Genomic DNA, 27,453 nt, shown 5'->3' on the forward strand with positions numbered 1-27,453 from the left:
CTCCTCTACACTCTAACCTCTAGGCTACCTACCTTCTCAACACTCTAACCATTAGGCTACCTGCCTCCTCAACACTCTAACCACTAGGCTACCTGCCGCCCCAACACTCTAACCACTAGGCTACCCTGCCGCCCCTACGCTCTAACCACTAGGCTACCTGCCGACCCTACGCTCTAACCACTAGGCTACCTGCCTCCTCTACGCTCTAACCACTAGGCTACCTGCCTCCTCTACGCTCTAACCACTAGGCTACCTGCAACCCCCTACACTCTAACCACTAGGCTACCTGCAACCCCCTACACTCTAACCACTAGACTACCTGCCTCCTCGACACTCTAACCACTAGGCTACCTGCCTCCTCTACACTCTAACCACTAGGCTACCTGCCTCCTCTACACTCTAACCACTAGGCTACCTGCCTCCTCTACACTCTAACCATTAGGCTACCTGCCTCCTCTACACTCTAACCACTAGGCTACCTGCCTCCTCTACACTCTAACCACTAGGCTACCTGCCTCCTCTACACTCTAACCACTAGGCTACCTGCCTCTTCTACACTCGAACCACTAGGCTACCTGCCTCCTCCACACTCTAACCACTAGGCTACCTGGTCTATGTATCCAACACAGTGTTTATCTTTTAAAACAGTCATCTGGGTTTTAATTTGAAACGTCGTTGTTATTTGCTTGTTATGCTAAGAAATGGCCAACTTTCTATTTGTAGTCATTGCACTCACAGTCACATTTCTTCTGAAGTTATCAGAGGTCACAAAAAAGACATCTTGATTTTGTGTTTAGCAGAGATCTTGTGTTTAGCAGAGATCTTGTGTTTAGCAGAGATCTTGTGTTTAGCAGAGATCTTGTGTTTAGCAGAGATCTTGTGTTTAGCAGAGATCTTGTGTTTAGCAGAGATCTTGTGTTTAGCAGAGATCTTCTGTGTATAAAGTGATGCGGAAGGGGGGGGGAGCATCTAACAACGTATTTGTCTGTTCTATGAGTCAATCGTTAAGTAACAAGCGTTTTAAAGAGCAACTTTAGTAACGATTGTTTTGGGAAACAGCTCGGACGTTTAACGATGCTCCCATGAAGGTTCTTACGATGAACGTAGCCTTAAGATGCTTTTGGGAAACCGGGCCCGGGACCAGTCTGAAACCCCCTGGATCTGATGCCCCGCCCCGCACCTCTCCATTTCCTCTCCGAAATGCCTCTTCTCTAGCCTTCATACAAGCGCTGACTGTTCAAGCCACCAGTTAACTTCCTGTCTGCCATAATAATCCATCTATTGAACTACTTGTTTTGAGTTTTTCAAAATTGCCCGTCAATTATTTTTCTCCTTCACTTTTAAAGGACGTTTTGTAATAAAAAATCACTCTAAAAGTTTAATAAATTATTATTATTATTTATTCAACTGTCCAAAAGTGTATCACTACGGAGAGAAGCTTAGAGCCCCTCCAGGAGTACGTACCACCTTGGAAGATGTATTAGACTCAGATAAACGATCAGTTAGGAGGGAGGCCTGACTGCCACGAAGATAGTCGCTATCTGCCCAGATTACATGTCCATTTCGTTTATCTACATTACCTCAGAGTAGCATACACTTTGTACTCAGGCAACTTTATTGCATGTCTACATTTACATTGACAGCCCCACCTCCATTTGACTTGTACACTGCTGCTACTCACTGTTTATTATCTATGCATAGTCACTTCACCCCTACCTACATGTACACATTACCTCAACTAACCTGTACCCCTGCACACTGACTCGGTACCGGTACCCCATGTATATAGTCTCCACACTGACTCGGTACTGGTACCCCATGTATATAGTCTCCACACTGACTCGGTACTGGTACCCCCTGTATATAGTCTCCACACTGACTCGGTACTGGTACCCCATGTATATAGTCTCCACATTGACTCGGTACCGGTACCCCCTGTATATATTCTCCATATTGACTCGGTACCGTAACCCCCTGTATACAGTCGTGGCCAAAAGTTTTGAGAAAGACACAAATATTAATTTTCACAAAGTTTGCTGCTTCAGTGTCTTTAGATATTTTTGTCAGATGTTACTATGGAATACTGAAGTATAATTACAAGCATTTCATAAGTGTCAAAGGCTTTTATTGACAATTACATGAAGTTGATGCAAAGAGTCAATATTTACAGTGTTGACCCTTCTTTTTCAAGATCTCTGCAATCCACCCTGGCATGCTGTTAATTAACTTCTGGGCCACATCCTGACTGATGGCAGCCCATTCTTGCATAATCAATGCTTGGGGTTTGTCAGAATTTGTGGGTTTTTGTTTGTCCACCCGCCTCTTGAGGATTGACCACAAGTTCTCAATGGGATTAAGGTCTGGGGAGTTTCCTGGCCATGGACCCAAAATATAAAAGTTTTGTTCCCCGAGTCACTTAGTTATCACTTTTGCCTTATGGCAAGGTGCTCCATCTTGCTGGAAAAGGCATTGTTCGTCACCAAACTGTTCCTGGATGGTTGGGAGAAGTTGCTCTTGGAGGATGTGTTGGTACCATTCTTTATTCATGGCTGTGTTCTTAGGAAAAATTGTGAGCGAGCACACTCCCTTGGCTGAGACACAACCCCACACATGAATGATCTCAGCATGCTTTACTGTTGGCATGACACAGGACTGATGGTAGCGCTCACCTTGTCTTCTCCGGACAAGCTTTTCTCCAGATGCCCCAAACAATCGGAAAGGGGATTCATCAGAGAAAATGACTTTACCCCAGTCCTTAGCAGTCCAATCCCTGTACCTCTTGCAGAATATCAGTCTGTCCCTGATGTTTTTCCTGGAGAGAAGTGGCTTTCTTGCTGCCCTTCTTGACACCAGGCCATCCTCCAAAAGTCTTTGCCTCACTGTGCGTGCAGATGCACTCACACCTGCCTGCTGCCATTCCTGAGCAAGCTCTGTACTGGTGGTGCCCCGATCCCACAGCTGAATCAACTTTAAGAGACGGTCCTGGCGCTTGCTGGACTTTCTTGGGTGCCCTGAAGCCTTCTTCACAACAATTGAACCGCTCTCTTTGAAGTTCTTGATGATCAGATAAATGGTTGATTTAGGTGCAATCTTACTGGCAGCAATATACAGGGGGTACAGGTGTGTCCTACCCGCTGACACAGGTAGCTGTGTCCTGCAATAACTCTTATCAATGTTTATTATGATTATTTCTGTAAATTGATGTAAATTGTTGTAAATTGATGTAAATTGATGTAAATTGATGTAAATTGATGTGGCTCTCTGCAAAATCACTGGATGTAAAACGGTGTAAAATACTGTTTGTATGTTTAAGGAATTTTAATTATGAGATTTCTGTTGTTTGAATTTGGTGCCCCTCACTTTCACTGGCTGTTGTCATATCCTAAGCCATAATAAGTTTTAACCAGGGCATGATAGCGTTCACATCCATTCTGTGTATTCTACCAAACTTTCCCAGCATGTATCTACAAATATAAACCCAGTTTAGTATGATACTCATCCAGACTCAACTGACCCCTGTTCCTCCATCATCTCCTGGAGCTCCATGCATTTCAGCTCCACCCTCCTCTTTCTGTCATGGTCTAGGATCTCCCTGTGGGCCTTCTTCACTAGGACAGGCTCCGGGCTAGGCTCCTCCTCTGGAACCACCTCTTCTTCTGGCTTGGGCCCCACAGCCGGGGCAGGTACCGACACTGACCCGCCCTCCCCGGCTCCTGTTCCTGCCATGGCCACGGCCGTAGGAAGCACACCGTTAACAATGTCCTGGGGGGAAGGCACCCTCGCCCCATCGTACATGGTGACGACGTTCTATAGAGAGAGAGAGAGAAAGAGAGAGAGAGAGAGAGAGAGAGAGAGAGAGAGAGAGAGAGAGAGAGAGAGAGAGAGAGGTTAGTGGTACCGGTTGAATTGTTTACCTGGGATGTACAATCAGGTCCATAATGATTGGCACCCTTGATAAAGATGAGCAAAAAAGACTGTATAAAATCAGAATGTATTCACACCCCATGACTTTTCCATATTTTTTTGTGTTACAACGTGAATTTAAAATTAATGAAATTATTATGTTTTGACACTGGCACAAAATACCCCATAATGTCAAAATGGAATTATGGTTTACCCATTTTTGTTTTACAAATATATTACATTTGTAAAGCTGAAATATCTTGAGTCAATAAGCATTCAACCCCTTTTGTTACGACAAACTTAAATAAGTTCAGGAGTAAAACTGCTGAACAAGTCACATAATAACGTTGCATGGACTCACTCTGTGTACAATAATAGTGTTTAACATGACTACCTCATCTCTGTACCCCACACATTCAAATGATCTATAAAGATCAATGAGTCGAGCAGTGGATTTCAAACACAGATTCACACACAAAGACCAAAAAAAAGGGCACCTATTGGTAGATGGGTAAGAATAAAGAAGCAGACATTGAATATCTCTTTGACTATGGTGACTATGGTGACTATGGTGACTATGGTGACTATGGTGAATTCATCAGTTACACTTCGGATGGTGTATCAATATACCCAGCCAATACAAACATACAGGCATCCTTATTAACTCAGTTGCCGGAGAGAAAGGAAACCGCTCAGGGATTTCACTATGAAATATGGTGACTTTATGGTGACTTTACAACAGCTCCAGAGTTCAGTTGTATTTACTCCACAATACTAAAATGAATTGACATAGTGAAAAGAAAGAAGACTGTACTAGAGCTGTGGCGGTCACCAACTTTCGTCAGACGGTGATTTTCAAACAAATACCTCAAGGTAATTGACCGATAATTAACATAAACACATTTAGCATCTCCTGGCTTCCACACTGATGCAGACCTGTGAAACATCTACATTTTAAAAAGTCTAATAAATCCATGTAATATAGCTTACACCTTCAAAATAAATCCATTATTTATTTTAGACAGGACTAAAGAAGCATGATATGAAGAAATTCTGGTCTATTTCAGAAGAACAGAATAACATACTCTGAGTTGTCCTTATGTTAGGTCCTGATCTGGCTATACCAAATGTCTGTTGGCAAAACTAGTACTCTTCTTCTTATTGGTGTTCTGTAGTAGTGGTTTCTTTGCAGAAATTAGACCATGAAGGCCTGATTCACGCAGTCTCCTCTACAAATGTGATGTTGAGATGTGTCTGTTACTTGAAATCTGAGGTCCAGTTAACTCTAACGAATTGATCCTCTGCAGCAGAGTTATTAACTCAGCGTCTTTCTTTCCTGTGGTTGTCCTCATGAGAGCCAAATTCATCATAGCGCTTGATGGTTTTTGTGACTGCACTTGAAGAAACTTTGAAAGTTCTTGAAATGTTCTGCATTGACTGACCTTCATGTCAGTCAATCTGGACTGATTGTCGTTTCTCTTTGCTTATTTTAGCTGTTCTTGCCAAATAGGGCTATCTTCTGTATACCAACCCTACCTAGTCACAACACAACTGATTGGCGGAAACACAATTAGAAAGAAAGAAATTCCACAAATTAAAATGTAACAAGGCACACCTGTGAATTGAAATGCATTCCAGGTGACTACCTCATGAAGCTGGTTGAGAGAATGCCAAAAGTGTGCAGAGCTGTCATCAGGGCAAAGGGTGGCTACTTTGAAGGATCTCAAATATAAAATATATTTGGATTTGTTTAACAATTTGTTTTGGTTATTACATGATTCCATATGTGTTGTTTCATAGCTTTTATTCTACAATGTAGAAAAAGTAAAAATAAAAACTTGAATGAGTAGATGTGTCCAAACTTTTGCCTGGTACTGTATGTGCTCCTATATGTTTAATTTAGAGTTATTAATGTAACTTTAGTTGTTCTACAAACGTTGGGCTATATGTATAGATTTTTAATGCATTGTAAGGCTGCGTGATGCGACTCTAAAGCACTAGCCTATGTCAATCTACTATCCCTCATAGTACAAAATTAACTTGTTCTATTCTGTGCGAGAAATAGAAATTCTAAACATAGTCTGGGACAGTTGTGGGAAGCGATATATCTCAAATTAAACTTTTTACGTAATGTGGCTGACGCAATAGATCAGAACGTTCAGCTTAAAATGTTGCTAAACTATTAGGCTATTTTTTCACACTAGAAGCGCAGCAATGTGCACCGGGCAGTAGGCTATAAGCACAAATGTTGGCTTTGATTTAGAATGGACCATTATCATTAATCTGTCTAGAAACAGGGGAAATATATACATGTCATTTATGCACTTAAATAGCGAATTGAGAACCGTTTTTCCCCTGGTTCTTCTCCAGGTAGGCTGGCATTCATTTCCATTACATTTGCATTAACGTCAGAGTGATTAGAGGGACAATAGAGTGCTGAGTACCAGGCAGTTAGCAAGTTTGGTAGACTACTAATGACATGGGTGTGTGTGTGTGTGTGTGTGTGTGTGTGTGTGTGTGTGTGCGTTCAGAGCCAGGCTGAATGGATGAGCCGGAGCCAACCAGGGTCTGAGGAGGATCCGAGCAGACGCCAGTCACCACACAGAGCACCATCAGCTATTAGCTCTCCCTCAGTTAGCTCTGGAGCAGTGATAGCATGCTAACCTGAGTAGCTGAGTCCTTCAATGAGACTCTGACTAGCAGCCATTACTGTCTGGAGGAGTGATAGCATGCTAACGAGAGTAGCAAACGTCACGTGGAATTTGAATGTCTTCATGACGGTCACCATAACAGCACTAGCCTGTACAGAATAAAAAATATTCAAAAACTTTCATCCTGTTTGGAACAAGGCACTAAAGTAATACTTCAAAATATGTGGCCAAGCAATTCACTTATTGTCCTGAATACAAAGGGTTATGTCCAGTACAACACATTACTGAGTACCATTCTCAATGTTTTCAAGCATGGTGGTGGCTGCATCATGTTATGGGTATGCTTGTAATCGTTAAGGACTGGGGAGTTTTTCAGGATTGGAAACGGTGCTATGGTCAGATGACATGAAGATTGAGCTCTTTGGCCATGCCCACCAGTGGTGGATTTGGTGTTTAAAAAAACAGAAGCAGGTGCAGAAAGTACCTAATGCCTACGGTAAAATATAGTGGTGGATCTTTACTGTTATGGGGATATTTTTGATTCCACTAGTCCTGAGGTCCTTAAGATCAACGGAGACATGAACTTTACCAAGTTCCTTGGACATATTTGACAAGAACCTGGTTTCCTCTAGCAGGAGGCTGACTCTTGGCCGCAAGTGGATCTTCCAGCAAGACAATAACTAATCAAAACCCCATGCAAATAAATGTTCAATTGACCACAAAATCAACATTTTGCAATGGCCATCTCAGTCTCCGGACTTGAACCCCATTGTAAACCTGTGGTTTGAGCTGAAGAAGGAAGTCCATAAGAGCAGATGACAGATATCAAGGATCTGGAAAGAATCTGTATGGAGTAATGGTCTAAGATCCCTACCAATGTGTTCTACAATCTCATAACGCATTTTACAAAAAAGGCTCAGTGTCGTTATCCTCGCAAGGGGAGGGTGGTATTCAATACCAAGGGGAGGGTGGTATTCAATACCAAGGGGAGGGTGGTATTCAATACCAAGGGGAGGGTGGTATTCAATACCAAGGGGAGGGTGGTATTCAATACCAAGGGGAGGGTGGTATTCAATACCAAGGGGAGGGTGGTATTCAATACCAAGGGGAGGGTGGTATTCAATACCAAGGGGGGGGTGGTATTCAATACCAAGGGGAGGGTGGTATTCAATACCAAGGGGAAGGTGGTATTCAATACCAAGGGGAGGGTGGTATTCAATACCAAGGGGAGGGTGGTATTCAATACCAAGGGGAGGGTGGTATTCAATACCAAGGGGAGGGTGGTATTCAATACCAAGGGGAGGGTGGTATTCAATACCAAGGGGAGGGTGGTATTCAATACCAAGGGGAGGGTGGTATTCAATACCAAGGGGAGGGTGGTATTCAATACCAAGGGGAGGGTGGTATTCAATACCAAGGGGAGTATTCAATACAGGGGTGCCAATAATTTTTGGGTGGATTTTTTTTGTATTACTGAAACAAAATATATTTCTCTGAGCAATTGTTTAAAATAATTTAATTTCCCTTTTTTTTAGCATACAGTATACAGAGCCTTCAGAAAGTATTCACACCCCTTGACTTTTTCCACATTCTGTTGTGTTACAAAAGTGGGATCTACACAAAATATTATGTAATATCAAAAGTGGAAGAAAAATTCTAACATTTGTAAATCATTTATGAAATTCAAACATGAATATATCTTGATTGGATAAGTATTCAACCTTGAGTCAATTCATGTTAGAATCACCTTTGGCAGCGATTACAGCTGTGAGTCTTTCTGGGTAAGTCTCTAAGAGCTTTCCACACCTGGATTGTGCAACATTTACCCATTATTCTTTTCAACATTCTTCAAGCTCTGTCAAATTGGTTGTTGATCATTACTAGACAACCCATTTCAGGTCTTGTCATAGATTTGCAAGGAGATTTAAGTCAAAACTATAACTAGGACACTCAGGAACATTCAGTGTTTTCTTGGTAACCAACTCCAGTGTATATTTGTCTTTGTGTTTTAGATTATTGTCCTGCTGAAAGGTGAATTTGTCTCCCAGTGTCTGGTGGAAAGCAGACTGAACCAGGTTTTCCTCTAGGATTTTGTCTGTTGTTGTTGGCTGGAGGGAACCAGCGTGCCTGCTGCTGAGGAGCGCTGGCCAATGGCACTGATCAAACTCCAGGCGGTGCTATGCTCGGTACGTTTATATTTCACACACATTCATTTCCATTTCTAACTCTGGTAGATTAGCTACTGTAGGTATGCTAGGATCAAGAGGTGGTGGATGATTAAGGTGAGGTCGGAGGTCACCTGTTATAAGAGTAATAGATTCTGGTATAACATGCTCCTGAGGGTAGAGAGGGAGCCGGTGCTATGGTCAGATGACATGAAGATTGAGCTCTTTGGCCACGCCCACCAGTGGTGGATTTGGTGTTTAAAAAAACAGAAGCAGGTGCAGAAAGTACCTAACACCTACGGTAAAATATAGTGGTGGATCTTTACTGTTATGGGGATATTTTTGATTCCACTAGTCCTGAGGTCCTTAAGATCAACGGAGATCCTCAGCACTCTCCGGTCCACTAGATGGGGAACTATAGGCAGCTCCTGGTTGTTCCTAACAAGTCACCTACTATCTGTTTGAGCCTGTTGGCCCTCTTCATCTCAGGAAAGTAAAACTGTGAAGCCAACCATCCCAATAAAAAGTATGTAGCGTATGTAGCTCCAGAGAAAAGTGAGCTGCAGAGGAGGTTTGGATGGTTCCATCTCTGGATAGGACAAAGTATGTTTCCCTTTCCTGAGCACACACTAGGTTTTAATGAAATGAGGATATGTCATTAAAGAAAGACAAAACGTCAAGTCACACACACAGACACTCTCTCTCACACGCTCTCTGTCTCTCTCTCAATTCAATTCAATTGCTTTATTGGCATGGGAAACATGTGTTAACATTACCAAAGCAAGTGAGGTAGATAATATACAAAAGTGAAATAAACTATAAAAATTAACAGTAAACATTAAACATACAGAAATTTCAAAACAATAAAGACATTACAAATGTCATATTATACATATGTACAAATGGTTAAAGAACACACTCTCTCTCTCTCTCTCTCTCTCTCTCTTTCTTACACACAACAAACTCTCTCTCACACACACATCACACGAACATCGCACACTCCCTCCCTTCCTCACTCTCCCTCCCTCTCCATCCTCCCTCCCTCTCCTCCCCTCTCCATCCTCCCTCCCTCTCCCACCCACCTCCATCCTCCCTCCCTCTCCATCCTCCACCCTCCCTTCCTCTCCCACCCACCTCCATCCTCCCTCCCTCTCCATCCTCCACCCTCCCTCCCTCTTCATCTTCCCTCTCTCTCCATCCTCCACCCTCCCTCCTTCTCCCTCCCTCTCCATCCTCCACCCACCCTCCCTCCCTCTCCATCCTCCCTCTCCAACCCACCTCCATCCTCCACCCACCCTCCCTCCCTCTCCATCCCTCTCCAGCCTCCACCCTCCCTCCCTCTTCATCTTCCCTCCCTCCCTCTCCATCCTCCACCCTCCCTCCCTCTCCATCCCTCTCCATCCTCCATTCCTCTCCATCCTCCACCCTCCCTCCCTCTCCATCCTTCCTCTCCCACCCACCTCCATCCTCCACCCTCCCTCCCTCTTCATCTTCCCTCCCTCTCCATCCTCCCTCCCTACCCCACCGCCATCCTCCCTCCCTCTCCATCCTCCCTCCCTCTCCCTCCCACTCCATCCTCCCTCCCTACCCCACCGGCATCCTCCCTCCCTCCCTCTCCATCCTCCCTCCCTCCCTCTCCATTCTCCATCCCTCACTCTTCCTCCCTCTCCATCCTCCCTCCCTACCCCACCGCCATCCTCCCTCCCTCCCTCTCCATCCTCCCTCCCTCCCTCTCCCTCCCTCTCCATCCTCCCTCCCTCTCCCTCCCTCTCCATCCTCCCTCCCTCTCCCTCCCTCTCCATCCTCCCTCCCTCTCCCTCCCTCTCCATCCTCCCTCCCTACCCCAGCACCAGTTGATAGTGGACAACTAATTGCTTCATTTTTCACTGAGGACTCAGAAAAGACCAGACAGTATTTCACAAGAGACTGCAGGAATTGTAATGAAGGTTATGTGTCTAACCTCCAATTTAGTTGTTTTGGTCTGTCACTGACTGGGTAAAACATAATAATAGTGATGTGTTGTCTCTGCCTCTGTCTGGGTAAAACATAATAATAGTGATGTGTTGTCTCTGCCTCTGTCTGGGTAAAACATCATAATAGTGATGTGTTGTCTCTGACTGGGTAAAACATCATAATAGTGATGTGTTGTCTCTGTCTCTGACTGGGTAAAACATCATAATAGTGATGTGTTGTCTCTGTCTCTGACTGGGTAGAACATCATAATAGTGATGTCTCTGTCTCTGTCTCTGACTGGGTAAAACATCATAATAGTGATGTGTTGTCTCTGTCTCTGACTGGGTAAAACATCATAATAGTGATGTGTTGTCTCTGTCTCTGACTGGGTAAAACATCATAATAGTGATGTGTTGTCTCTGTCTCTGACTGGGTTAAACATCATAATAGTGATATGTTGTCTCTGTCTCTGACTGGGTAAAACATAATAATAGTGATGTGTTGTCTCTGTCTCTGACTGGGTAGAACATCATAATAGTGATGTGTTGTCTCTGTCTCTGACTGGGTAAAACATAATAATAGTGATGTGTTGTCTCTGTCTCTGACTGGGTAAAACATCATAATAGTGATGTGTTGTCTCTGTCTGGGTAAAACATCATACTAGTGATGTGTTGTCTCTGTCTCTGACTGGGTTAAACATCATAATAGTGATGTGTTGTCTCTGTCTGGGTAAAACATCATAATAGTGATGTGTTGTGTTTGTGTTTGGGGAACACATATTGTACATTAGTGGTATGGCCTCCACCAGTCAGAGCAGGGCGTTGTGTGCTGGTAAATGAGCTGTGCTGTGTATTCACAGTAACACGACTCTCTCTCTCTCTCTCTCTGTGTGTGTGTGTGTGTGTGTGTGTGTGTGTGTGTGTGTGTGTGTGTGTGTGTGTGTGTGTGTGTGTGTGTGTGTGTGTGTGTGTGTGTGTGTGTGTGTGTGTGTGTGTGTGTGTGTGTAATAGAGCAGAACAGGTGGCAGGACAGCAGGAGACATCATCACTGAATCGATTATACTTTATATCACCACTTGATATTCTGTTACAGTCCTCTCTCATCCACATTAGGTTTAGGGTACAGGGTTAGGGTACAGGGTTAGGTTACAGGGTTAGGGTTAGGGTACAAGGTTAGGGTTAGGGTTAAGGTACAGGGTTAGGGTACAGGGTTAGGGTTAGGGTACAGGGTTAGGGTTAGGGTACTGTTTAGGGTTAGGGTGAAGGTACAGGGTTAGGGTACAGGGTTAGGGTACAGGGCTAGGGTTAGGTTACAGGGTTAGGGTACAGGGTATAGGGTATAGTGCAGGGTAGCCTAGTGATTAGAGCGTTGGACTAGTAACCGGAAGGTTGCAAGTTCAAACCCCCGAGCTGTTGTTCTGCCCCTGAACAAGGCAGTTAACCCACTGTTCCTAGGCCGTCATTGAAAATAAGAATGTGTTCTTAACTTACTTGCCTAGTTAAATAAAAGGTCAAATAAAAAAAATAAAAAAGGGTTAGGGTTAGGGTACAGGGTTATGGTTAGGGTACAGGGTACAGGGTACAGGGTTAAGGTACAGGGTACAGGGTTAGGGTACAGGGTTAGGGTTAAGGTATAGGGTTATGATTAGGGTACAGGGTACAGGGTTAAGGTACAGGGTACAGGGTTAGGGTACAGGGTTAAGGTACAGGGTTATGGTTAGGGTACAGGGTTAGGGTACAGGGTTAAGGTACAGGGTACAGGGTTAGGGTACAGGGTTAAGGTACAGGGTTAGGGTTAAGGTAGAGGGTTATGATTAGGGTACAGGGTTAGGGTACAGGGTACAGGGTTATGGTTAGGGTACAGGGTTAGGGTACAGGGTTATGGTTAAGGTACAAGGTTATGATTAGGGTACAGGGTTATGGTTAGGGTTAAGGTACAGGTTTAGGGTATAGGGTCATGATTAGGGTTAAGGTACAGGGTTAGGATACAGGGTTGGGGTACAGTGATAGCGTTAGGTTCCAGGATTAGGGTACAGGGTTGGGGTACAGTGATAGGGTTAGGTTCCAGGATTAGGGTACAGGGTTAAGGTACAGGGTACAGGGTTATGGTTAGAGTACAGGGTTAGGGTACAGAGTTAGGGTTAGGGTACAGGGTACAGGGTTAGGGTACAGGGTACAGGGTTAGGGATCGCATATCATCATACTCTATGTGATTCAGTTAGTCATTCCATTGGACATAAGGTTCCCCAGTAGCTGCAAAGCTGTATACTGTAGATATGAAGCCTGTTCAAGTCATCTTCTATGACTCAGTGTGTATGTCTGAGGACAGGCTGAGGACAGGGTGAGGACAGGCTGAGAACAGGCTGAGAACAGACCGAGGACAGGCTGAAGACAGGGTAAAGAACAGACTGAGGACAGGCTGAGGACAGGGTCAAGAACAGACTGAGGACAGGCTGAGGTCAGGGTAAAGAACAGGCTGAGGTCAGGGTGAGGACAGGCTGAGGACAGACTGAGGACAGACTGAGGACAGGCTGAGAACAGGCTGAGAACAGACCGAGGACAGGCTGAGGACAGGGTAAAGAACAGACTGAGGACAGGCTGAGGACAGGCTGAGAACAAGCTGAGGACAGACTGAGGACAGACTGAGGACAGGCTGAGAACAGGCTGAGAACAGACCGAGGACAGGCTGAGGACAGGGTAAAGAACAGACTGAGGACAGACTGAGGACAGGCTGAGGACAGGCTGAGGATAGGCTGAGGGCAGGCTGAGGACCGGCTGAAGACAGACGTGCTTTCACTCTAGTGGTAGCATGAGACAGAGTCTACAACCCACACAAGTGGCTTAGGTAGTGCAGCTCATCCAGGATGGCACATCAATGCGAGCTGTGGCAAGAAGGTTTGCTGTGTCTGTCAGCGTAGTGTCCAGAGCATGGAGGCGCTACCAGCAGACAGGCCAGTACATCAGGAGACGTGGAGGAGGCTGTAGGAGGGCAACAACCCAGCAGCAGGACCGCTACCTCTGCCTTTGTGCAAGAAGGAGCAGGAGGAGCACTGCCAGAGCCCTGCAAAATGACCTCCAGCAGGCCACAAATGTGCATGTGTCTGCTCAAACAGTCAGAAACAGACTCCACAAGGGTGGTATGAGGGCCCGGCGTCCACAGCTGGGGGTTGTGCTTACAGCCCAACACCGTGCAGGACGTTTGGCATTTGCCAGAGAACACCAAGATTAGCAAATTCGCCACTGGCGCCCTGTGCTCTTCACAGATGAAAGCAGGTTCACACTGAGCACATGTGACAGACGTGACAGAGTCTGGAGACGCCGTGGAGAACGTTCTGCTGCCTGCAACATCTTCCAGCATGACCGGTTTGGCGGTGGATCAGTCATGGTGTGGGGTGGCATTTCTTTGCCCTCCATGTGCTCGCCAGAGGTAGCCTGACTGCCACTAGGTACCGAGATGAGATTCTCAGACCCCTTGTGAGACCATATGCTGGTGCGGTTGGCCCTGGGTTCCTCCTAATGCAAGACAATGCTAGACCTAATGTGGGTGGAGTGTGTCAGCAGTTCCTGCAAGAGGAAGTCATTGATGCTATGGACTGGCCCGCCCATTCCCCAGACCTGAATCCAATTGAGCACATCTGGGACATCATGTCTCGCTCCATCCACCAACGCCACGTTGCACCACAGACTGTCCAGGAGTTGGCGGATGCTTTAGGCCAGGTCTGGGAGGAGATCCCTCAGGAGACCATCCGCCACCTCATCAGGAGCATGCCCAGGCGTTGTAGGGAGGTCATACAGGCACGTGGAGGCCACACACACTACTGAGCCTCATTTTGACTTGTTTTAAGGACATTACATTTGGAGTGTGACTCCAAATTCAGACCTCCATGGGTTGATAAATTTGATTTCCATTGATAATTTTTGTGTGATTTTGTTGTCAGCACATTCAACTATGTAAAGAAAAAAGTATTTAATAATTATATTTCATTCATTCAGATCTAGGATGTGTTATTTTAGTGTTCCCTTAATTTTTTTGAGCAGTGTATATACACAGGAGACATTGTCCCTGCTAAAAGCCATATTTCTCTCTCAGCAGGCACATGGTCAGTGTGTGTGTGTGTGTGTGTGTGTGTGTGTGTGTGTCGGGGAGGATTACTGGTCACTTAACACGTCTGACACAGCATGTCATGTTTCTTACCAAGTGGTCCCTTTAGACTAGTTTTTGGCAGAGGTGATTCTCTCTCTCTCTGGTTTGAGGGGGAGAGAGGGATGGAGGGAGGTAGGAGGGGGTGGGAAGGAGAGGAGGGAGAATATTCCAGCCAGTCATTTAATATGCATGCTGAGCTGAATGAGGCCATCTGCTTCAGCAGGTTAAAAAGAGCAGCAGCAATGATTACCTAGCTGCAGCTGGAGAGTAGTCTCACTGAGGGATGAGGACACCACCCTGTCTGTCTGTCTGTCTGTCTGTCTGTCTGTCTGTCTGTCTGTCTGTCTGTCTGCCTGCCTGCCTGCCTGCCTGCCTGCCTGCCTGCCTGCCTGCCTGCCTGCCTGTCTGCCTGCCTGCCTGCCTGTCTGGCTGTCTGCCTGCCTGTCTGTCTGTCTCTCTCTCTCTCTCTGTTTGCCTCTGTATGTCTGTCTCTCTCTCTCTCTCACTCAATTTAATTCAATTTCAATTAAATTTCAATTCAAAATGGCTTTATTAGCAAAGGGAAACATACACTACATGACCAAAAGTATGTGGACACCTGCTCGTCGAACATCTCATTCCAAATTCATGGGCATTAATATGGAGTTGTTCCCCCATTTGCTGCTATAACAGTGTTCATTCTTCTGGGAAGGCTTTCCACTAGATGTTGGAACGTTGCTGCGTGGACTAGCTTCCATTCAACCACAAGAGCATTAGTGAGGTCGGGCATTGATTTGGGACGATTAGGCCTGGCTCGCAGTCGACGTTCCAATTCATCCCAAACATGTTCGATAGGGTTGAGGTCAGGGCTCTGTGCAGGCCAGTCAAGTTCTTCCACACCGATCTCGACAAACCATTTCTGCATGGACCTCGTTTTGTGCATGGGGGCATTGTCAAGAAACAGGGAAGGGTCTTCCTCAAACTGTTGTCACAAAGTTGAAAGCACAGAATTGTCTAGAAAGTCATTGTATGCTCTAGAGTTAGGATTTCCCTTCACTGGAACTAAGGGGCCCGAACCATGAAAAACAGCCCCAGACCATTATTCCTCCTCCACCAAGTACAGTTGGCACTATGCATTCAGGTAGGTAGCGATCTCCAAGCATCCGCCTAACCCAGATTCGTCAGATGGTGATGTGTGATTCATCACTCCTCGTTACCACTGCTCCAGAGTCCAATTGCGGCGAGCCTTACATCATTCCAGCAGACGCTTGGCATTGCGCACTGTGATTTTAGGCTTGTGTGCGACTGCTCGGCCATGGAAACCCATTTCATGAAGCCACTAACGAACAGTTATTGTGTTGATGTTGCTTCCAGAGGCAGTTTGGAACTCGGCAATGACTGTTGCAACAGAGGTCAGACGATTTTTGTCCGTTCTGTGAGCTTGTGTGTCCTACCACTTCTCAGCTGAGTCGAATTTGAAGGGGTGTCCACATACTTTTGTATATATAGTGTTTGTTTACATTGCCAAAGCAAGGGAAACTCTCTCTTCTCCTCCCCTCCCTCTCTCCCTCTCTCCTCTTCACACTATCCTCCATACTAATCTGCCCCTTGGCTGGAGGTTGTTTTTGTTTTTAACAGTGTGGCACCCAAAGGATGTTTTTGTCATCATCAAGGTTAGAACTCTTCATTCCAGCCACGTTGGGCTTTATGCTTGGTGCCAGAAAACAACTTTTCCTTCTCATCAGACCTGGAGATAGGAGGCATATTGCATACCAATTGCGGAGCTCTGAAGAACTGTCCTGTGAATACTAAAGAAACTAGGAACAGACACACACAGCACAAAGCATTGTTTAAAGTGTCTGATTGAAGGAATCTAACGGAAATCAACTGCACATTAATTGCACATTTTCTCAGTGAATATGGTGAATACATTGACTGACTGAGGACCCACTAATTATGTTTCTAATGGTTACAATAGAACATTATCAATTGTGACAGAACTAGATAGAACATGATGGGAATAGAACTAGATAGAACAGGATGGGAATAGAACTAGATAGAACACGATGGGAATAGAACTAGAGAGAACAGGATGGGAATAGAACTAGATAGAACAGGATGGGAATAGAACTAGATAGAACAGGATGGGAATAGAACTAGATAGAACACGATGGGAATATAACTAGATAGAACAGGATGGGAATAGAACTAGATAGAACAGGATGGGAATAGAACTAGATAGAACACGATGGGAATAGAACTAGATAGAACAGGATGGGAATAGAACTAGATAGAACAGGATGGGAATAGAACTAGATAGAACAGGATGGGAATAGAACTAGATAGAACACGATGGGAATATAACTAGATAGAACAGGATGGGAATAGAACTAAATTTAATGGGGATTTTGAGTGATCTGACTAAGTTTTTAATGGTGCTCCCAGGTTTCTATGAGTCCTATTCCAGCCCACACTAATCCCCAATTTGGTCACTTTTTGGGAGGGTTTTGCCAGGGGGCTTTCATCGCGTGGCTCATCTAGCCCCTACTCTCCCCTCCTCCTCTCTCCTCTCTCCTCTCCCCTCCTCATCTCCTCTCCTCTCCACTCCTCTCCACTCCTCTCCACTACTCTCCACTCCTCTCCACTACTCTCCTCTCCTCTCTGCTACTCTCCTCTCCTCTCCTCTTCACTCCTCTCCACTACTCTCCTCTCCTCTCCACTCCTCTCCACTAATCTCCTCTCCTCTCCACTCCTCTACACTACTCTCCTCTCCACTACTCTCCCCTACTCTCCTCTCAATTATTCTCCACTCTTTTCCTCTCCACTACTCTCCTCTCCACACCTCTCCTCTCCACTCCTCTCCACTACTCTCCTCTCCTCTTCACTCCTCTCCACTCCTCTCCACTCCTCTCCTCTTCTCCCACTCCTCTAACTCTTCACTACTATCCACTACTCTACACTCCTATCCACACCTCTCCACTAACTCTCCACTACTCTCCACTATTCTCCACTGCTCTCCACTACTCTCCACTCATCTCCTCTCCACTACTCTCCACTCCTCTCCTCTAACTCTCCACTACTCTCCTCCTATCCACTACTCTCCACACCTCTCCACTACTCTCCACACCTCTCCACTACTCTCCACTAACTCTCCACTACTCTCCCCTCCTCTCCACTACTCTCCCCTCCTATACACTACTCTCCACTCCTCTCCTCTACACTCCTCTCCACTACTCTCCTCTCCACCGCTCTCCCCTCATCTCCACTAACTCTCCCCTCCTCTCCACTACTCTCCACACCTCTCCCCTCATCTCCACTACTCTCCACTCCTCTCCTCTCCTCTCCTGTCCTCTCAACTCCTCCCCACTCTTCTCCTCTCCACTACTCTCCTCTCCACACCTCTCCACACCTCTCCTCTCCACTATTCTACTCTCCTCTCAACTCCTCTCCACTCTTCTCCTCTCAACTTCTCTCCTCTCCACACCTCTCCACTACTCTCCACTACTCTCCACTACTCTCCTCTCCACACCTCTCCTCTTCTCTCCTCTCCTCTACTCGCCTCTCCACTCCTCTCCTCTCCACTCCTCTCATCTCCTCTCTTCTCCACACCTCTCCTCTCCACTCCTCTCCACTTCTCTATTCTCCTCTCCACTCCTCTCCTCTCCACTCCTCTCCATACCTCTCCTCTCCTCTTCTCTACTCTCCTCTCCACTACTCTCCTCTCTTCTTCACTCCTTTCCACTCCTCTCCACTCTTCTCCTCTCCACTCCTCTCCTCTCCACACCTCTACAATCCTCTCCACTCCTCTCCTCTACACTCCTCTCCACTACTCTCCTCTCCACCGCTCTCCCCTCATCTCCACTAACTCTCCCCTCCTCTCCACTACTCTCCACACCTCTCCCCTCATCTCCACTACTCTCCACTCCTCTCCTCTCCTCTCCTGTCCTCTCAACTCCTCCCCACTCTTCTCCTCTCCACTACTCTCCTCTCCACACCTCTCCACACCTCTCCTCTCCACTATTCTACTCTCCTCTCAACTCCTCTCCACTCTTCTCCTCTCAACTTCTCTCCTCTCCACACCTCTCCACTACTCTCCACTACTCTCCACTACTCTCCTCTCCACACCTCTCCTCTTCTCTCCTCTCCTCTACTCGCCTCTCCACTCCTCTCCTCTCCACTCCTCTCATCTCCTCTCTTCTCCACACCTCTCCTCTCCACTCCTCTCCACTTCTCTATTCTCCTCTCCACTCCTCTCCTCTCCACTCCTCTCCATACCTCTCCTCTCCTCTTCTCTACTCTCCTCTCCACTACTCTCCTCTCTTCTTCACTCCTTTCCACTCCTCTCCACTCTTCTCCTCTCCACTCCTCTCCTCTCCACACCTCTACAATCCTCTCCACTACTCTCCTCTTCTCTCCCCTCCTCTCCTCTCTACTACTCTCCACTACTCTCTTCTCCACACCTCTCCACTACTCTCCACTCCTCTCCACTCCTCTCCACTAACTCTTCACTACTCTCCACTACTCTACACTCCTATCCACACCTCTCCTCTAACTCTCCACTACTCTCCACTACTCTCCACTGCTCTCCACTCCTCTCCACTACTCTCCTCTCTTCTTCACTACTCTCCACTCCTCTCCACTCCTCTCCTCTCCACACCTCTACAATCCTCTCCACTACTCTCCTCTTCTCTCCCATCCTCTCCTCTCTACTACTCTCCACTACTCTCTTCTCCACACCTCTCCACTACTCTCCCCTCCTCTCCACTCCTCTCCACTAACTCTTCACTACTCTCCACTACTCTACACTCCTATCCACACCTCTCCTCTAACTCCCCACTACTCTCCACTACTCTCCACTGCTCTCCACTACTCTCTACTCCTCTCCTCTCCACTAACTCTCTACTACTCTCCACTCCTCCCCTCTAACTCTCCACTACTCCCCGCCTCTCCACTACTCTCCACACCTCTCCACTACTCTCCTCTTCTCTCCACTCCTCTCCACTAACTCTCCACTACTCTCCACTACTCTCCCCTCCTCTCCACTGCTCTCCCCTCCTCTCCACTACTCTCCACACCTCTCCACTCCTCTCCACTCCTCTCCACTCCTCTCCTCTCCACTCCTCTCCACCGCTCTCCCCTCCTCTCCACACCTCTCCCCTCCTCTCCACTACTCTCCACTCCTCTCTTCTCCTGTCCTCTCAACTCCTCCCCACTCTTCTCCTCTCCACACCTCTCCACACCTCTCCACACCTCTCCTCTCCACTATTCTACTCTCCTCTCAACTCCTCTCCACTCTTCTCCTCTCCACTTCTCTCCTCTCCACTCCTCTCTTCTCCACTATTCTCCTCTCCACTACTCTCCTCTCCACACCTCTCCACTACTCTCCTCTTCACTCCTCTCCACAACTCTCCTCTCCACTACTCTCCAATACTCTCCTCTCCTCTTATCTCCTCTCCACTACTCTCCTCTCTACTCCTCTCCTCTCCACTCCTCTCATCTCCTCCCATCTCCTCTCTTCTCCAGACGTCTCCTCTCCTCTCCTCTCCTCTCCACTCCTCTCCACTTCTCTCCTCTCCTCTCCGCTCCTCTCCATACCTCTCCTCTCCTCTCCACTCCTCTCTCTTCTCTCCTCTAAACTCCTCTCATCTCCACTACTCTCCTCTCCACTCCTTTCCACTACTCTCCTCTCCACTACTCTCCTCCTCATACCTCTTCTCTTCTCTCCTCTCTTCTCCACTCCTCTCCTCTCCACTAGTCTCCTCTCCACTAGTCTCCTCTCCACTCCTCTTCTCTCCACTACTCTCCTCTTCACACCTCTTATCTCCTGTCCTCTCCTCTCCACTCCTCTCCTCTCCACTAGTCTCCTCTCCACTCCTCTCCTCTCCACACCTCTCCTCTCCACTCCACTCCTCTCCTCTCCACTCCACTCCACTCCTCACCTCTTCATTCCACACACACACACACACACACACACACACACACACACATGGATTCTTATGGATTGTAGTATACTGTAGAAGTGGAGGTTTTCCCTCCACTTGATGAGGCCAGGCTGTGAGAGGAGGCGGTGGAGCCAGAGCTAGAGGACAAACACTGTCTTCAACATGGATCAGAGAGGAGGCTGAGAGAAGGACAGGGCTCACCTCTGGAGAAACATCACCCTCAGCAGAGTACAAAGACACGGACGGACGGACGGACGGACGGACGGACGGACGGACGGACGGACGGACGGACGGACGGACGGACGGACGGACAGACAGACAGACAGACAGACAGACAGACACTGTTCTAAAAGTTCAATTGTTCAATGAATAGGAATATATACAACATTTTTTGCTGTTATCCTGTTTATATCACTCTTAACGACTTATTAGTTAGTAGTTACTGTATTTCTGACTGCCATTCTTTCTTTCTGCAACATGAAATCACTATCAGTCAGCATGTGGAACATTCAGGGCCTAAACTCATCAACCTATCAGTTAGCATGTGGAACATTCAGGGCCTAAACTCATCAACCTATCAGTCAGCATGTGGAACATTCAGGGCCTAAACTTATCAACCTATCAGTTAGCATGTGGAACATTCAGGGCCTAAACTCATCAACCTATCAGTCAGCATGTGGAACATGCAGGGCCTAAACTCATCAACCTATCAGTCAGCATGTGGAATATTCAGGGCCTAAACTCATCAACCTATCAGTCAGCATGTGGAACATTCAGGGCCTAAACTCATCAACCCATCAGTTAGCATGTGGAACATTCTGGGCCTAAACTCATCAACTTATCAGTCAGCATGTGGAACATTCAGGGCCTAAACTCATCAACCCATCAGTCAGCATGTGGAATATTCAGGGCCTAAACTCATCAACCTATCAGTCAGCTGTCCAACATCAGACATTCACAGCCCAGTCAGCTGTACAACATCAGACATTCACAGCCCAGTCAGCTGTACAACATCAGACATTCACAGCCCAGTCAGCTGTACAACATCAGACATTCACAGCCCAGTCAGCTGTACAACATCAGACATTCACAGCCCAGTCAGCTGTACAACATCAGACATTCACAGCCCAGTAAGCTGTACAACATCAGACATTCACAGCCCAGTCAGCTGTACAACATCAGACATTCACAGCCCAGTCAGCTGTACAACATCACAGCCCAGTAAGCTGTACAACATCAGACATTCACAGCCCAGTAAGCTGTACAACATCAGACATTCACAGCCCAGTCAGCTGTACAACATCAGACATTCACAGCCCAGTCAGCTGTACAACACCAGACATTCACAGCCCAGTCAGCTGTACAACATCAGACATTCACAGCCCAGTCAGCTGTACAACATCAGACATTCACAGCCCAGTCAGCTGTACAACATCAGACATTCACAGCCCAGTCAGCTGTACAACATCACAGCCCAGTAAGCTGTACAACATCAGACATTCACAGCCCAGTAAGCTGTACAACATCAGACATTCACAGCCCAGTCAGCTGTACAACATCAGACATTCACAGCCCAGTCAGCTGTACAACACCAGACATTCACAGCCCAGTCAGCTGTCCAACATCAGACATTCACAGCCCAGTCAGCTGTACAACATCAGACATTCACAGCCCAGTCAGCTGTAGAACATCAGACATTCACAGCCCAGTCTGCTGTACAACATCAGACATTCACAGCCCAGTCAGCTGTACAACATCAGACATTCACAGCCCAGTCAGCTGTACAACATCAGACATTCACAGCCCAGTAAGCTGTACAACATCAGACATTCACAGCCCAGTCAGCTGTACAACATCAGACATTCACAGCCCAGTCAGCTGTACAACATCACAGCCCAGTAAGCTGTACAACATCAGACATTCACAGCCCAGTAAGCTGTACAACATCAGACATTCACAGCCCAGTCAGCTGTACAACATCAGACATTCACAGCCCAGTCAGCTGTACAACACCAGACATTCACAGCCCAGTCAGCTGTACAACATCAGACATTCACAGCCCAGTCAGCTGTACAACATCAGACATTCACAGCCCAGTCAGCTGTACAACATCAGACATTCACAGCCCAGTCAGCTGTACAACATCACAGCCCAGTAAGCTGTACAACATCAGACATTCACAGCCCAGTAAGCTGTACAACATCAGACATTCACAGCCCAGTCAGCTGTACAACATCAGACATTCACAGCCCAGTCAGCTGTACAACACCAGACATTCACAGCCCAGTCAGCTGTACAACATCAGACATTCACAGCCCAGTCAGCTGTACAACATCAGACATTCACAGCCCAGTCAGCTGTACAACATCAGACATTCACAGCCCAGTCAGCTGTACAACATCACAGCCCAGTAAGCTGTACAACATCAGACATTCACAGCCCAGTAAGCTGTACAACATCAGACATTCACAGCCCAGTCAGCTGTACAACATCAGACATTCACAGCCCAGTCAGCTGTACAACACCAGACATTCACAGCCCAGTCAGCTGTCCAACATCAGACATTCACAGCCCAGTCAGCTGTACAACATCAGACATTCACAGCCCAGTCAGCTGTACAACATCAGACATTCACAGCCCAGTCAGCTGTACAACATCAGACATTCACAGCCCAGTCAGCTGTACAACATCAGACATTCACAGCCCAGTCAGCTGTACAACATCAGACATTCACAGCCCAGTAAGCTGTACAACATCAGACATTCACAGCCCAGTCAGCTGTACAACATCAGACATTCACAGCCCAGTCAGCTGTACAACATCACAGCCCAGTAAGCTGTACAACATCAGACATTCACAGCCCAGTAAGCTGTACAACATCAGACATTCACAGCCCAGTCAGCTGTACAACATCAGACATTCACAGCCCAGTCAGCTGTACAACACCAGACATTCACAGCCCAGTCAGCTGTCCAACATCAGACATTCACAGCCCAGTCAGCTGTACAACATCAGACATTCACAGCCCAGTCAGCTGTACAACATCAGACATTCACAGCCCAGTCAGCTGTACAACATCACAGCCCAGTAAGCTGTACAACATCAGACATTCACAGCCCAGTAAGCTGTACAACATCAGACATTCACAGCCCAGTCAGCTGTACAACATCAGACATTCACAGCCCAGTCAGCTGTACAACATCAGACATTCACAGCCCAGTCAGCTGTACAACATCAGACTTTCAGACAGATGATCCCAAAACATCACAGAAGAATCCCAGAAAGCAACCTGTAACCAAAATACTCTTAGATAACTTTCTGGATACCACATTCACTCACAGTAAAGAAGGCATCAATCTGGCAGTAAAAACATCAACTATATATTCAGGCAAACGGCAAAAGAAGCACAACTGAAATTGATTAAAACATTATTTTTTTTAAAGACCACAGATGACAACTAGTTTGATTGTAAAATTATAAGGAAAAAACTTAGAACACAATCCAACCAAAAGCACAGAGACCCAAATAATGGTGAATCACGCCTTCATTACTGTGAGGCTTTAACACTCTATAAACGTAAAACACTCAGAACCAACAAAGCACAGTACAACAGCAAGCAGCTGACACTAATTGAGGAGTCCATAAACACACACAACTTCTGGCAAAATTGGAAAAATGAAAAAAAATCTAGAGGAATTAGCGAGAGGAATTAGCGAGAGGAATTAGCGATACAAAATGGTGACATATGGACAACCCATTTTAAAACACTCTACAACACCGTTCAAATTGACACAAACGCAGAGCAGAAATTCATGAGAAGTTGAATGGATTAGAAAAAGCTATAAAGGACCATTAAAATCCACTGGACTCCCCAATTACTGACCAGGAGCTCTATAAGAAACTAAACTATTACTGACCAGGAGCTCTATAAGACACTAAACTATTACTGACCATGAGCTCTATAAGAAACTAAACTATTACTGACCAGGAGCTCTATAAGAAACTAAACTATTACTGACCAGGAGCTCTATAAGAAACTAAACAATTACTGACCAGGAGCTCTATAAGAAACTAAACTATTACTGACCAGGAGCTCTATAAGAAACTAAACTATTACTGACCAGGAGCTCTATAAGACACTAAACTATTACTGACCAGGAGCTCTATAAGAAACTAAACTATTACTGACCAGGAGCTCTATAAGACACTAAACTATTACTGACCAGGAGCTCTATAAGAAACTAAACTATTACTGACCAGGAGCTCTATAAGACACTAAACTATTACTGACCAGGAGCTCTATAAGAAACTAAACTATTACTGACCAGGAGCTCTATAAGACACTAAACTATTACTGACCAGGAGCTCTATAAGAAACTAAACTATTACTGACCAGGAGCTCTATAAGAAACTAAACTATTACTGACCAGGAGCTCTATAAGAAACTAAACTATTACTGACCAGGAGCTCTATAAGACACTAAACTATTACTGACCAGGAGCTCTATAAGAAACTAAACTATTACTGACCAGGAGCTCTATAAGAAACTAAACTATTACTGACCAGGAGCTCTATAAGACACTAAAATATTACTGACCAGGAGCTCTATAAGACACTAAACTATTACTGACCAGGAGCTCTATAAGAAACTAAACTATTACTGACCAGGAGCTCTATAAGACACTAAACTATTACTGACCAGGAGCTCTATAAGAAACTAAACTATTACTGACCAGGAGCTCTATAAGATACTAAACTATTACTGACCAGGAGCTCTATAAGAAACTAAACTATTACTGACCAGGAGGTCTATAAGACACTAAACTATTACTGACCAGGAGCTCTAAAAGAAACTAAACTATTACTGACCAGGAGCTCTATATGACACTAAACTATTACTGACCAGGAGCTCTATAAGAAACTAAACTATTACTGACCAGGAGCTCTATAAGACACTAAACTATTACTGACCAGGAGCTCTATAAGAAACTTCAGGCCCTCAGATTTAAAAAAGCATGCAGACTTGACGCCATCCTAAATGAGATACTCAAAATTTCAATTGACTATATTAAAACGGTTTAATTTGATCCTGAGTGTAGGTTATTTCCCTGACATCTGGAATCAAGGACTCATAACCCCAATCTTTAAGAACTGAGACAAATTTGACCCAAACCATTACAGAGGCATTTGTGTGAACAGTAACTTGGGGAAGGTTTTCTGTAGTATTATACATGTAAGAATTCTAAACTTCCTTAATAAGCACAATGTCTTGAGTAAAATTGGATTTATACCAAAACATTGCATGACTGATCATATTTACATCCTACACACCATGATAGATAAATATGTCCAACAAAATAATACCAAAATATACGCTTGCTTTATCGACTTAAAAAGCATTCGATTCTATTTGGCATACAGGACTGTTCTACAAAGTTATTGAAAGTGGTGTAGGGGGTAAAACATATGACATTGAATTGAATTGAGAGAGAGAGAGAGAGAGAGAGAGAGAGAGAGAGAGAGAGAGAGAGAGAGAGAGAGAGGGGGGGGGGAGAGAGAGAGAGAGAGAGAGAGAGAGAGAGAGAGGAGAGAGAAAGGAGAGAGGGGGGAGAGAGAGAGAGAGAGAGAGAGAGAGAGACAAAGAGAGAGACAAAGAGAGAAAGAGAGACAAAGAGAGAAAGAAAGAGACAGAGAGAGAGAGAGAGAGAGGGGGAGACAGAGAGAGAGGGGGGAGAGAGAAGGGAGAGAGAGAGAGAGGGGGAGACAGAGATAGAGGGGGGAGAGAGAAGGGAGAGAGAGAGAGACAGACACAGACACAGACACAGACAGACAGACAGACAGACAGACAGACAGACAGAGCGTCATGTGCCCGCTCCTCTACTCTTCGGTACTTCTGATTGGCTGGCTAGACTCCACATTGTCTGTCTCCTCACCATGCCTTCTCCTTATGGGAAAATCTTTCCCTCCTCCTCTTCTTCTTTCTCCTCCTCTTTCTCCTCCCTCCCTCCATCCTCCTCCTCATCTTCCTCCTCATCTAAACCTAGCTCTCAGTCTCGCCATGAATCTTTCTAACGGACCAGCTTCCTCCTACCTCCTCTGCCTCCTCTTCCTCACCTTCCTCCTCCTCTTCCTCTTCCTCCTTCTCTTACCCAACTCTCAGTCTCCTTATGTCTCATCCTTATGGACTTCTTCCTCCTCCTCCTCATCCTACCTCTGCCCTCCTCCTCTTCCACATCCCCATTCATCCCCTTTAATCCCCAAATTGAAGCTCTTTACCCCGAGGGGCACGATTCAGACGACATAATGGAATAACACATAGGGTGAATAAGAGATACAGACTGTTCAGATGTTCCATTGTGTTAAGCAGACATACATTACGGTATAAAATAAATCCAGTTTATCACCAAGCAGATTTAGTCTTTGGTCCTCAACATCATTTCAAGGCTGTGATAGGTCCAATGTTCTTTTAAAGTACCAGTACCCCTGTCATTATTAGTACAGCATGTTTTGTAGAAGATCCCTCACCTTTAAAAAAGATGTTCACCACAAGGCAGTGTAAGGCTGCAGTGGAAACTATTGCTTCCAGCAAGCAATTTTCAATCTGGAATCAAATTAAGCCTTTGTACTGCATTCCACAGGAGAATAGCTCACAGAAAGAGGAGGCAGTAATGTGAACGCTGTAATCCCCAAACTCTGTCCGCTAAAAGAATATGAACA

At 45.9% G+C, this 27,453-nt stretch overlaps 1 protein-coding gene across 1 annotated transcript in view; it reads right to left on the reverse strand.

Annotated features, from left to right (window-relative positions):
* LOC110533304 (serine/arginine repetitive matrix protein 3-like) overlaps nt 1-27,453 on the reverse strand; it is a 189,165-nt gene that overhangs the window by 110,100 nt on the left and 51,612 nt on the right. The window contains exon 2 of the mRNA XM_036989600.1: nt 3,515-3,807. Within this exon, the coding sequence (XP_036845495.1) occupies nt 3,515-3,795 (281 nt within the window). The 5' untranslated portion in view covers nt 3,796-3,807. The remainder of the gene's footprint in view (nt 1-3,514; nt 3,808-27,453) is intronic.

This window comes from Oncorhynchus mykiss, chromosome 10 (genome assembly GCF_013265735.2).
Source record: "Oncorhynchus mykiss isolate Arlee chromosome 10, USDA_OmykA_1.1, whole genome shotgun sequence".
NCBI lineage: Eukaryota > Metazoa > Chordata > Actinopteri > Salmoniformes > Salmonidae > Oncorhynchus > Oncorhynchus mykiss.